Source organism: Bufo bufo, chromosome 2, assembly GCF_905171765.1.
Source record: "Bufo bufo chromosome 2, aBufBuf1.1, whole genome shotgun sequence".
In the NCBI taxonomy this organism is placed as follows: Eukaryota; Metazoa; Chordata; class Amphibia; order Anura; family Bufonidae; genus Bufo; species Bufo bufo.
In genome coordinates, this window is record NC_053390.1 from 456,668,567 (window position 1) to 456,681,269 (window position 12,703).

The 12,703-nt window shown below is 41.1% G+C and overlaps 1 protein-coding gene across 2 annotated transcripts in view; it reads right to left on the reverse strand.

The window, feature by feature from the left end:
- The window catches only part of CRTC1 (CREB regulated transcription coactivator 1), a 177,317-nt gene that overhangs the window by 66,853 nt on the left and 97,761 nt on the right, over positions 1 to 12,703 (reverse strand). For both annotated transcript variants that reach the window (XM_040417617.1, XM_040417616.1), the window contains one exon: positions 8,543 to 8,637. In XM_040417617.1, the coding sequence (XP_040273551.1) occupies positions 8,543 to 8,637 (95 nt within the window). The remainder of the gene's footprint in view (positions 1 to 8,542; positions 8,638 to 12,703) is intronic.

Below are 12,703 nucleotides of genomic sequence, written 5' to 3' on the forward strand. Positions count from 1 at the left end.
ACATTTACACTGCAAGATCTGCCTCTATTATCTGGTAAAGTAATCTGAGGTACAACAGCAAATTCAGATTAATCCACAGCCATCTACAAAGAGAGCAATGCATAAAAAAAAGACTACTTAAAACACCAAGAATTGAAGAATTTTTCTAAAGGCTCCTACACACATTAGGTAAATGACCAAACTTGCGGTTATGTATTGGGAGCTCCAGACTCTTTCAGATGATGTCAGGAAACAGAAGGAGCAGGCAAACCAAATGTTTTCAATCCCTTTGTTCTCCTGGGAGATAAGCAGGCTCCAGAGGAGTCTGGCAGGAGCTTTCTCTCAGCAATGATTGCACAGAGGGGCTGCACAGTAAAATGCAGATGACACTAAACTGTGTAAAGTAATGACACGGAAGAGGACAATATACTGCTACAGATAGATCTGGATAGATTGGAGGATTGGGCAGAGAAGGGGCAGATGAGGTTTGATGGAAATGTGTCACCAACATTTTATTCTGCCAGTTAAACCAGTTGGTAGCACATCTCCTTTGTTTCTAATCTGTTACTTTCTGACTGCAGATTTTTTAATCCTTTTTTTCTGAACATGATTATGGGGGCAGCCATCTTTCCTGAGCTGTTCTTAACAGCCTTTAGAAAATTGCTTTACAGCAGCCCCATGGGCCATAGGCACAATGGCCAGGAGGTGTCCTCATTTACTTCTATAGGAGAGTTTACTAGGCATGCTCAGTGACCTGTACAGAGGTCATTGTACAAGGAAAGAAGAGAGAAGTTTTGTCAAACATCTACTGTGAATGGTGGAGAATCCTTATCTGTCATTCTAATCCAACCTGTAATAAGTATCACCTCTGTGTGTAGACAAGCAGGTAGAGTGATCTGTACAGACCAAGAAGTGGTGCCTACTATTAGGCTAAATGTCCCTTTACATGGGATGACGATCTAGCATGAGCCCTTACACAGAGAATGCTATGAATCACTGATAACACCTCCCCTGTGTACAACTATCAGTGACTGACAGCTATGTATACACACATACACAGAGAATGCTATGAATTAGTTTTACAGATATTATAGGCCAATATTCAGGATTTTCAAAGTTATCGGCATCTATTTTGCCGATAACGAATCGGGAATAAGGCTCGCGCTGCTGTCAGCACGATCCATGTTCCCTCAGCAGCGCAGGGGAGAAAGAAGCAGTGTCTCCCTCCCACCTGTGCCGCTGCCACTCATTCATTCAAATTCAACAGGAGGCGGGAGCTGGCTGCAGAATCATATAGCCGCACCCGACCTATAACAAGTAGCTGCCATCCGCAGCAGTTAACCCCTGTCGTACCTGAAGGGGTTAACTGCCGCGGATCGCAGCTACCACTCAGAGGTCGGGTGCGGCTATATGATTCTGCAGCCAGCTCCCGCCTCCTGTAAATGAATTAAAGAGGACCTTTCACCTGTATAAACGATGTTAACTGAGTATGCTGCCATGTAGAGCAGCGCCCGGGGATCTCACTGCACTTACTATTATCCCCGGGCGCCGCTCCGTTCTCCCGTTATAGGCTCCGGTACCTTTGCTTCTTAAGTTATAGTAGGCGGGTCTTCTCTTGTCCTGTGGGCGTCTCCTTCTCCTAGGCTGCAGCGCTGGCCAATCGCAGCGCACAGCTCACAGCCTGGGAGGTTTTTTTCTCCCAGGCTGTGAGCTGTGTGCTGCGATTGGCCAGCGCTGCAGCCTAGGAGAAGGAGACGCCCACAGGACAAGAGAAGACCCGCCTACTATAACTTAAGAAGCAAAGGTACCGGAGCCTATAACGGGAGAACGGAGCAGCGCCCGGGGATAATAGTAAGTGCAGTGAGATCCCCGAGCGCCGCTCTATATGGCAGCATACTCAGTTAACATCGTTTATACAGGTGAAAGGTCCTCTTTAATGGGAGAGTTATCTTCATTGGTGGCACCCCCCAACCCTGGTCTTAAAAACATTGGTGGTGCAGTGCGCCCCCCCCCAGTATTACTCATTGGTGGCAGTGGCCACAGGGTCCCCTCTCCCCTCCTCATTGGTGGTGCAGTGGCAGCTTCTGATCAGAGCCCCAGCAGTGTAAGCCTGGGGCTCCAATCATTTACCATGGCAGCCAGGACGCTACTGAAGCCCTGGCTGCCATAGTCAGCTCCCTGCTGCTGTGTGCACAAAGCACAGGGCAGCAGGGACAGTGTGAAGTCCTATTCACCCTGATAGAGCTCTATCAGGGTGAATAGGACAAGGGTTCTAGCCCCTAAGGGGGCTAAAAGGTAGTGTATAAAAAAATCAAATAAAAAAGGATAAATGAAAAAGAAAGATTTACAAACAAAAAGCTACACGTTAACAATAAACATGTTTATTTTCAGCAGATGTGTAGGAATTTTTAGTTTTTTCAAAAAGCATAGAATATCGGTATAAATTATCAGCTATAGGCCTGAAAGTTCACAGATTATCGGTTTCGGCGCCAAAAAAAAATCTATATCGTTCGATCCCTACTATGAATCACTGATAACAACAGTATTGTGCGAATTAATATGAACACAAGGAATTTTTTCGTAAATATTGTTTATTCGAAATAAAACTATTCTTAGACCTATAAACAAGGTTTAAAGAGGACCTTTCACCGATCCTGACATTGTGAACTAAGTATTAGAAAAAAACCTCCCAGGCTGTGAGCTCTGCGCTGCGATTGGCCAGCGCTACAGCCTAGGAGAAGGAGACGCCAGCAGAACAAGGGCAGACTCTGCCTACTATGACCAAGTCCCCGAACATACCGGAGGACATAACGGGAGAACGGAGCGGCGCCCAGGGATAATAGTAAGTGCAGTGAGATCCCTGGGCGCCGCTGTATATGTCATGATACTTCGTTCACAATGTCAGGATCGGTGAAAGGTCCTCTTTAAATACACTGCTCAAAAAAACAAAGGGAACACAAAAATAACACATCCTAGATCTGAATTAATTAAATATTCTTCTGAAATACTTTGTTCTTTACATAGTTGAATGTGCTGACAACAAAATCACACAAAAATAAAAAAATGGAAATCAAATTTTTCAACCCATGAAGGTCTGGATTTGGAGTCACACTCAAAATTAAAGTGGAAAAACACACTACAGGCTGATCCAACTTTGATGTAATGTCCTTAAAACAAGTCAAAATGAGGCTCAGTAGTGTGTGTGGCCTCCACGTGCCTGTATGACCTCCCTACAACGCCTGTGCATGCTCCTGATGAGGTGGCGGACGGTCTCCTGAGGGATCTCCTCCCAGACCTAGACTAAAGCATCTGCCAACTCCTGGACAGTCTGTGGTGCAACGTGACGTTGGTGGATAGAGCGAGACATGATGTCCCAGATGTGCTGAATTGGATTCAGGTCTGGGGAACGGGCGGCCAGTCCATAGCATCAATGCCTTCATCTTGCAGGAACTGCTGATACACTCCAGCCACATGAGGTCTAGCATTGTCTTGCATTAGGAGGAACCCAGGGCCAACCGCACCAGCATATGGTCTCACAAGGGGTCTGAGGATCTCATCTCGGTACCTAATGGCAGTCAGGCTACCTCTGGCGAGCACATGGAGGGCTGTGCGGCCCACCAAAGAAATGCCACCCCACACCATTACTGACCCAATGGCAAACCGGTCATGCTGGAGGATGTTGCAGGCAGCAGAACGTTCTCCACGGTGTCTCAAGACTCTGTCACGTCTGTCACATGTGCTCAGTGTGAACCTGCTTTCATCTGTGAAGAGCACAGGGCGCCAGTGGCGAATTTGCCAATCTTGGTGTTCTCTGGCAAATGCCAAACGTCCTGCACGGTGTTGGGCTGTAAGCACAACCCCCACCTGTGGACGTCGGGCCCTCATATCACCCTCATGGAGTCTGTTTCTGACCGTTTGAGCAGACACATGCACATTTGTGGCCTGCTGGAGGTCATTTTGCAGGGCTCTGGCAGTGCTCCACCCGTTCCTCCTTGCACAAAGGCAGAGGTAGCGGTCCTCCTACGGCCTCCTCCACGTCTCCTGATGTACTGGCCTGTCTCCTAGTAGCGCCTCCATGCTCTGGACACTACACTGACAGACACAGCAAACCTTCTTGCCACAGCTCGCATTGATGTGCCATCCTGGATAAGCTGCACTACCTGAGCCACTTGTGTGGGTTGTAGACTCAGTCTCATGCTACCACTAGAGTAAAAGCACCGCCAGCATTCAAAAGTGACCAAAACATCAGCCAGGAAGCATAGGAACTGAGAAGTGGTCTGTGGTCACCACCTGCAGAACCATTCCTTTATTGGGGGTGTCTTGCTAATTGCCTATAATTTCCACCTGTTGTCTATCCCATTTGCACAACACCATGTGAAATTGATTGTCACTCAGTGTTGCTTCCTAAGTAGACAGTTTGATTTCACAGAAGTGTGATTGACTTGGAGTTACATTGTGTTGTTTAAGTGTTCCCTTTATTTTTTTGAGCAGTGTACTATTATTTAATATGAAATATGTCCTCCCTTTTCTGTCAACTAGATTTTTACAATTATTCTTGATTGCCTCCTCTCGAAGCCACACCTGAAATACTGCTTCCACCATCTTGTTTTTCATCGTACAGTCCATCTTTTGTAATTTGACCTTGCAGATCGCCCATAAATTCTCAATAGAATTGAGATCTGGCGAATTTCCAGGCCAGTCCAAAATGCTAATCATCCTTGAAATAATTCACCATAGTCTTAGGCCTCCTGCACACAACCGTTTTTTTCCCCCCGTTTACTGTCCGTTTTTTTTGCGTTCCGTATACGGAACCATTCATTTCAATGGTTCCGCAAAAAAAACGGAATGTACTCAGTATGCATTCCGTTTCCGTATTTCCGTTTATCCGTTCAAAGATAGAACATGTCCTATTATTGCCCGCAAATCGCGTTCTATGGCTCCATTCAAGTCAATGGGTCCGCAAAAAAACTGAACACATACAGAAATGCATCCGTATGTCTTCCGTTTCTGTTCCGTTTTTTGCGGAACCATCTATTGAAAATGTTATGCCCAGCCCAATTTTATCTATGTAATTACTGTATACGCCAAACGGAAAAACGGAACAGAAACGGAAACACAACGGAATCAAAAAATTGAACAACAGATCAGTGAAAAACGGACCGCAAAACACAGAAAAAGTCATACGGTCGTATGCAGGAGGCCTTAGAAATATGACATTGAGCCGAGTCTTGTAGGAACAGTGCATTGCTGTTGACTTTCTCTAGCTCCTGAGCCAAACATGAGTATTTTAGTTATGGCAACACTGTTATGTTTATTTTGACAGTAGTTTTGATGGTAAATCATTTAACCTTATGATCGCCATTACTTACCGCCAAAAACAGGTACAATAAATAATAATTTTTAGGTTATGTTTGAGCATTTTTGATATTTTGCAATAATATTCGATAATTTCTGAAATACATTTCTGATAATTTCTAGGTTGGTTTACGATTGTTTGGCATCATGGATATTACTCCAAGGAAAAGAGAAAAGATCATCACGCTTAGTGGTCATACCTCAATGACACACAGAAGCATTGCAATGGAATGTGGTGTCAGTTTGGGTGCTATAAATAAACTATTAGAAATTATTGCAAAATATCAAAAACACTCAAACATTACCCAAAAGTGATTATTAATTGTATGTGTTTTGGTGGTAAGTAATGGCGATCAAAAGGTTAAATGATTTACCATCAAAACAACTGTGAGAATGGACATAACAGTGTTGCCATAACCAAAATACTCATTATTTGGTCGTGTTCACATTAATTCGTATGTATGTATACACAGTTACACAGAGAATGCTAGTAATCACTGATAACACCTCCCCTGTGTACAGCTATCAGTGACTGCCAACTATGTATGTATACACACTTACACAGAGAATGCCATAACTTATAACACCTCCCCCATGTAAAGCTATCAGTGACTGACAGCTATCTATGTATAAACACACTTACACAGAAAATACCATCAATATCACTGATAACATGTATACAAAAAACCAAAACATAAATGTATATATTACAAGGTTTACTGAATCTTCTCCCAATTTGCTCAGCTCCATAACATGATATGTACAGATTGCATAGCATTTTGTGTAGACAGGTCCTTTTTAATGACAGGCCTTAAAGAGTTCTTAAAAGAAAAAAAAACATCTTTTTTGTGATTTAATGCAAGTGGTGGTTAAATGGTTATAAGTTTGTTAGACTACCAAAATCATTGGTGACTTTTTTAATGGACACTGAGATTTTTATTTATGTTTTCAGCAATTTTGTTTCTTAGATTTATTTGAGGAAAACTGCAAAAAAATTGACTTTTTCAAGCTATAGCTTTTTATTCTTTAAAGGGGTTCTGCAGTTCTTTTAAACTGATGATCTATCCTCTGGATAGATCATCAGCATCTGATCGGCGGGGGTCAGACACCCGGGCCCCCTGCCGACCAGCTGTTTGAGAAGGCAGCGGCGCTGGCAGTAGCGCCGCGGCCTTCTCGCTGTTTACCGCAGGCCCAGTGACGTCACGACTAGTATCACTGGCCTGGGTGCGGCTAAGCTCCATTCAAGTGAACAGAGCTTAGCCCCACCCAGGCCATTGATACTAGTCATGACGTCACTGGGCCAGCGGTAAACAGCGAGAAGGCCGCGGTGCTACTGCCAGCACCGCTGCTTGGCAGGGGGCCCGAGTGTCAGACCCCCGCTATTCAGATGGTGATGATCTATCCAGAGGATAGATCAGTTAAAAAAAATAAAAAATGTGCAGAACCCCTTTAAATATCAAAAAGACACAAAAATTTATTAAATTGGTTCCCTATTTTGGTTTGATTAATAAAAACAAAAACTGCTACTCTATTAGTGAGTTTTATTTTTTTATCGAGTTCACCTTACAGATAAATGTTACTGTATTTTTTGCTCTTTAAGACGCACTTTTTTACTCCCAGTGGGGGGGGAAATGTCAATGTATCTTATGGGGTGAATACTAATGAGTGGTCCATTATGGAAGTGCTCATTACTATAGTAGGACCAGGGCGCTCCCTATGCTGGCTCTGTGCTCACCGATCCCTGGTCTTTGTCTGCCGGTGCCGCCATGACCTGCACGTAGCGTGAAGATGTAGGTGCTTTGTGACCTCACTCTGTGCGACATCGGGTTACAGCATAGCAGGAAGAGCGTTGAATCCCAGGAACAGCAGTGGCGTCCGAAACAGGAGAGGTGAATTTAATTATTTTTGTCTGATCTGAAGTCTGATTGGGGGTCTATAAGCTGGGGTTAATTAACATTGGGGGTCTGTGCTGAGGTCGTATTAACATTAGGGGTTTGATCAGAGCTCTGATTTACATGGGGGGGGGGGGGGGGGAGTCTAATTAAAAGTATATTTTTTTTCCTCTTCTAAATACAGTTATTTTTTTCTTTGGGTTGATACAATTATGTTCCTATCAAATTCATGTTTCATCATTTTAACACACAAAATCTAAGCTGTAGTTTCCTTTGGTGCCATTTTGGTGTACTTACAAAATCTTGATCACTTTTTATTGCATTATTTGGGAGTTGGCCAAATTATATGAATTCTGTAAATTTTTAAATAAAAATTTATGGGATTCACTGTGCAAGGTAAATATTGTGATATTGTACAAAAGTATTAACAGGCACTTGAAATGTATCAGGGATCAATATAAAAAAAAAAAAAATATATATATATATATATATATATATATATATATATATATATATATATATATAGGTATTTATTGTATCCATTTATTTATTCATACTAGTACAAATGATATCAATAAAATAATTTATTCAGTTGAGCGATTACTACAATACAAAATTTATATAGCTCTTTATGTTTTACTTTTGTATATACATACATACATACATACATACATACATATACACACACACACAGGTGAAAGTTGAAAAATTTGAATATTGTGCAAAGTTCATTTATTTCAGTAATGCAACTTCAAAGGAAAGACTAATATATGAGATAGACTCATTACAGGCAAAGCGAGATATTTCAAGCCTTTATTTGTTATAATTTGGATGATTATGGCTTACAGCTTATGAAACCCCAAAGTCACAATTTTGAGGTACCCTTTGCTCAGGGGGTATGGATTAATTAGCTGACAAGAGGGTGACACTTGGAGCCTAGAATATTGAAGCTTTTCACAAAATTCTAATTTTAAGCTGCATTAATGCAATTCCTTTTAATTTGCATTACTGAAATAAATGGACTTTTGCACAATATTCAAATTTTTCGAGTTTCACCTGTATATATAATTTATTTTGTAGGACGAGCGGTAGTTTTTATTGCTGCCAATTTGGGGGACACACAAGTTTCTGGTCACAAGGTAGGCTTGGCCATCATGAAGTCTTTCGAAGCTCAGCAGATTGCCTAATGAATGCCAAAAGCAAACACAGGTACTAAATGGATCAATTCCTGGTGTCAAACACTTTCCTTTTCTCATAGGCTGTGCTTACAAAGAACTAGTAAACTCATGAGCAATTTATGGTTACTACATCAGTACCTCTCTTCTGCTGAATATTCTGAGAGCTTCCACTGAAGGCTTCTTGTTGACTGGGGTTCATTGCACTTTGATGCAACGCAGAATCTGAATTCGTTCTAAAGTTCAGAAAAAGAACACATTGAATATTCAAAAGCAAATAAATTCCTAGATAATTCTTCAGATTAACTTACTTTTTCCAAAATAATATTTCATGTAAAAGGCAAAAACGTAAACGTCAGGAGGTAATGACTACAAAAACTACTACCAAGACTCAAAGCATCAAAAGATAATGTTGATTTTCTCTACTATTGAGTCCCTTTGCATGGGCTGACTTCAGCCCTGAATGGCTGTTGATCAACAATATAAAAAGTCTATCAGCACTTGTTCAACCCTTTCACCCCTGGAGGGTTCTTCATTTTTGCGCTTTCGTTTCAGTTCCTGCCTTTTTAATTTTTCTGTTTACGTAGCCATAGAAGGGCTTATTTTTTGCAGATAAGTTGTACCTTCTAATGCCACCATTTAGTATGGCATAAAAAGTAGTGGGAAGCGAAAAAAAAAAAAAAAAAAAAAACTCCAAATGGGTTGGCATAGGGGGAAAAAAAAACGCAATTCCACCAAAGTTTTACAGGTTTAGTCTATTTAACATTCCCCATGTGGAAAAATTGACCTGTGCGTTTCATTCTCTGGGCCAGTATGATTATAGCAATACCACATTCATACAGTTTTTCTTGTGTTTTAATACAGATTTTTTTTTTAAAAACAAAATAAAAAAATTTCTCTTTTCATCGCCATATTCTTACCCGCATAACTTTCTAGTTATGTCTATGGAGCAGGGTAGGGGCTCGTTTTTTGCAGGACTATGTGTAGTATTTATGGATATTATTTTGGAGTGTGTGATTTTTTGATAACATTTTATTCATTTTTTGGGGGTAAGTGAAGAGATGAAAAAAAAAAGGTGAATCAGCTATTTTGATTCCCCCCCCCCCCCCCCCATTACGCCATTCGCTGTATGGGATAAATATTCTTAAATTTAAATAGTACAGGTGCTTTGGGACACAGTAATGCCCATGACCATTTATTTATTTATTTTATTCTGGGGAAAGTGGGGAGATTTACATTTTTATAATTTTTTTATCTTTCTTAAAACTTCTTAATTTTTTTAAAGTTTTTTTTAGCCTCAATAGGAGGCTACAATATAAAACATTCTGATTTATTTTAGTTCAATAGAACTACAGTCTAAGCTTAAAGGATAACGGTCATATTATTTTTGATTTGCTAGTTTATTAGAGCTAGGCATGTATACCTGAGTTAGTCTGTCAATGATTGCCAAAAGATCTGTAATGCAGTCCCTGTATTCTAATGCACCGGCCCCGCTCACTGTTGTACAATCTTATCTAACCTGGAGGCATTGTTAAGATATAATAATCATGTGTAATCCAGCTGTATTACATACAACTAAGTTCCATAGCAGGGAGGAGGGAGGCGGCGCGTCACTCACTACGTCATGCACCTGCGCCGCCCACTTTATGAATAAAGCAGGCGGTGCTGGCACGTGACGTAGTGAGTAACGAGTCGCTCGCCCGTCCTCCCGGCCTGCCTCCTCCCTCCTCTCTTCTACGGAACTTAGTTGTAAGTAATACAGCTGGATTACACATGATTATTATAGCTTAACAATGCCTACAGATTAGATAAGATTATACAACAGTGAGCGGGGCCGGTGCAGAATTAAAAACTGCCCCGAAGGTGTACATAGCTTTTAAGGTCGCTTTACATTGGTCAAGAATTGGCCAAATAAATCACTAAGAAGCTTTCGTAGGAACGCTCGTTAGTGAATATCTGCCAATGTAAAGGTGCGGACACAAAAATAATCGTTTGTTGGCAGCAGATCGTGCCGTCTAAACACTCTCTGCTGCCTGCAAAGAATGATTCTGTATAGAGACGAATGATGGCAATGATTTCTTCTCCCCATACTGTGGAGATCACTGTATGCAATAGCAGCGGTCTCCTTTACCGACAAATGATTGCTGACCTGCTAAATTGTTCCATGTAAAAGGGTCTTTAAATATGAATTTCAAGTGATAAAACATATTTGAGAAGGCATAAATGTACTGGTCCAAAAATTATAGCAGCAAGCACTGCCACTACTTCCTTACACAAATGCATAACATTTTTGGCCTTATGGTCACAGTTTTTTGGGGTCTGTTACTAATTCCTAATAGTTACACATCTTATTTTTTTTCTAGCTTATGAAAGAAGCTAAATTAAACATTTCTAAATCACCATTTATTGGTAGGGCATTTTTATTTTGAGCTCAATTTGAAATTAGTGAGAAGGAAAAAAATGTAAAGTGCTACTACTGGAAAAACAAAGCACGCAACAAAAGTTCAGATTAGGAACCTGCAAAAACTAGAGTGCCTTCGGACCCTAAAATGGAGAGGAAACAAAGAATAAGCAGAAAATAAAAGAAAATGATTGCTGTGTTGCATACAGTAAAATGCCTTTAACGAGCGTACTGGCCGTGAACCCTACAGGGAAATATTCGGGTAGGCCGATAGCCGTTCTCATGGCCACCCACCAGGTACATAATTTAATTCTCAGCATTCATTAAATTCGAAAAGCATCAGATACTAATGCACCTGGCCAGCAGTCGCTCTCCTGAATTCACCTGTATTGCTGTCCTCAGGACAATGATACAGTTGAATATTTTGGCGAGGGTGGCAGTATTTTGTGCTTGCCTGTGGTATCTGGTTCTGCTGGGGCGGTATTTTGTGCTGTACTATGGTAACGCTGTCCAGGCCTACTTGTGTTGCTTTGCCTTCTGTCAATACGGACCTGCCTAAAACATGAGGCTCCTGCTCTTTACCTTGCCTTTGGATAAACTTTTGAAATTCTATTATTTCGGATTATTATTCCTAAAAGCAGCAAACCCAAACAAAAAGGACATCAGTTAGGATAAAGCATTGAAAAGTTGTAGTAGTACCGGCATCCGAAAAGTCTCCTGCACCAACCTTTCCCACAATTATTCACTAGTCAAGAACATCTCGTAATTTTGGCAACTTCCAAAACCTCCTCATATTATAAGGAAACCATCAATCTAAACAAGTGGATGTCTCTTGCTACCTAAAAGACTGATCTAGTCAAACATGGCCCCATGATGGCTTTCATTGAACGAAGAGCGACCATTTCTATTCTTTCTAACTTTTGGATACATCAGAGATCCAGATCCTCTCACCTTCAGAATTAAACAGTTCTCAGAATTGGTCATTCACACTATTTTGATAGCTGTAGAGTCAAAGTGGGTATTCTGGCCTAAAACAACTACAACCGATCCACTGGATAGGTAATAAATATCAGACTGGTGGCGGCAGAACCACGACAAGGAAGAGTTTAAATGGAGTGGTGGTAGAGCATGTGTGCTGTTGCTCCCATTAAAATCTATAAACAAGAGGTTTTTAATATTCTCATTGATTGGTGCATGTGAAACATATTTTATACTAGACAAGCCTAAGAGAAATTAAAGGAGTATTCCGTTTACATTGAAGAGGGTTGTCTCACTTCAGCAAATGGCGTTTATCATGTAGACAAAGTCAATACAAGTGTATTACGATTATCCATATTGCCTCCTTTGCTTGCTTCGTTAATTTTTCCATCGAATTATACACTTTTCATTTCCATGATTACCACCCTACAATCCAGCAGTGGTGGTCATGCTTGAACACTATAGATTACAGGGTGGTTGTAACCATGGAAACGAGCAGTCTATAATGTGGTGGAAAAATGAATCAAGCCAGCAAAAGAGACAATATGGCCAATCACAATACATTGGTAAGACTAAGTGCCTTGTATTAACTTTCTCTACATGATTGCTGAAATGAGGAAACCCTTTCAAGTTATCCCCTAACCATAGGATAGGGGATAACTATTAGATCGGTGGAGGTCCTACAGCTGGGGTTCAGCTATGTACGGAACTCCCATAGACATGAATGGAGCATCCGCACACATGCCCGACCTTGCTGTAAGGAGCTTTGTCGTTGGTTATTTCAGGCACAGGCATTAATGCAACCTCTGGTCCAAACTATTAAAGTATTACATTTTTATCAGTGAAAATCTTGAAGGAAAAGGAATCCCAAAGCCAGAATTGCTATTTTCTAGTGAATTGGCCTTGGAAAATAAACATCCAGG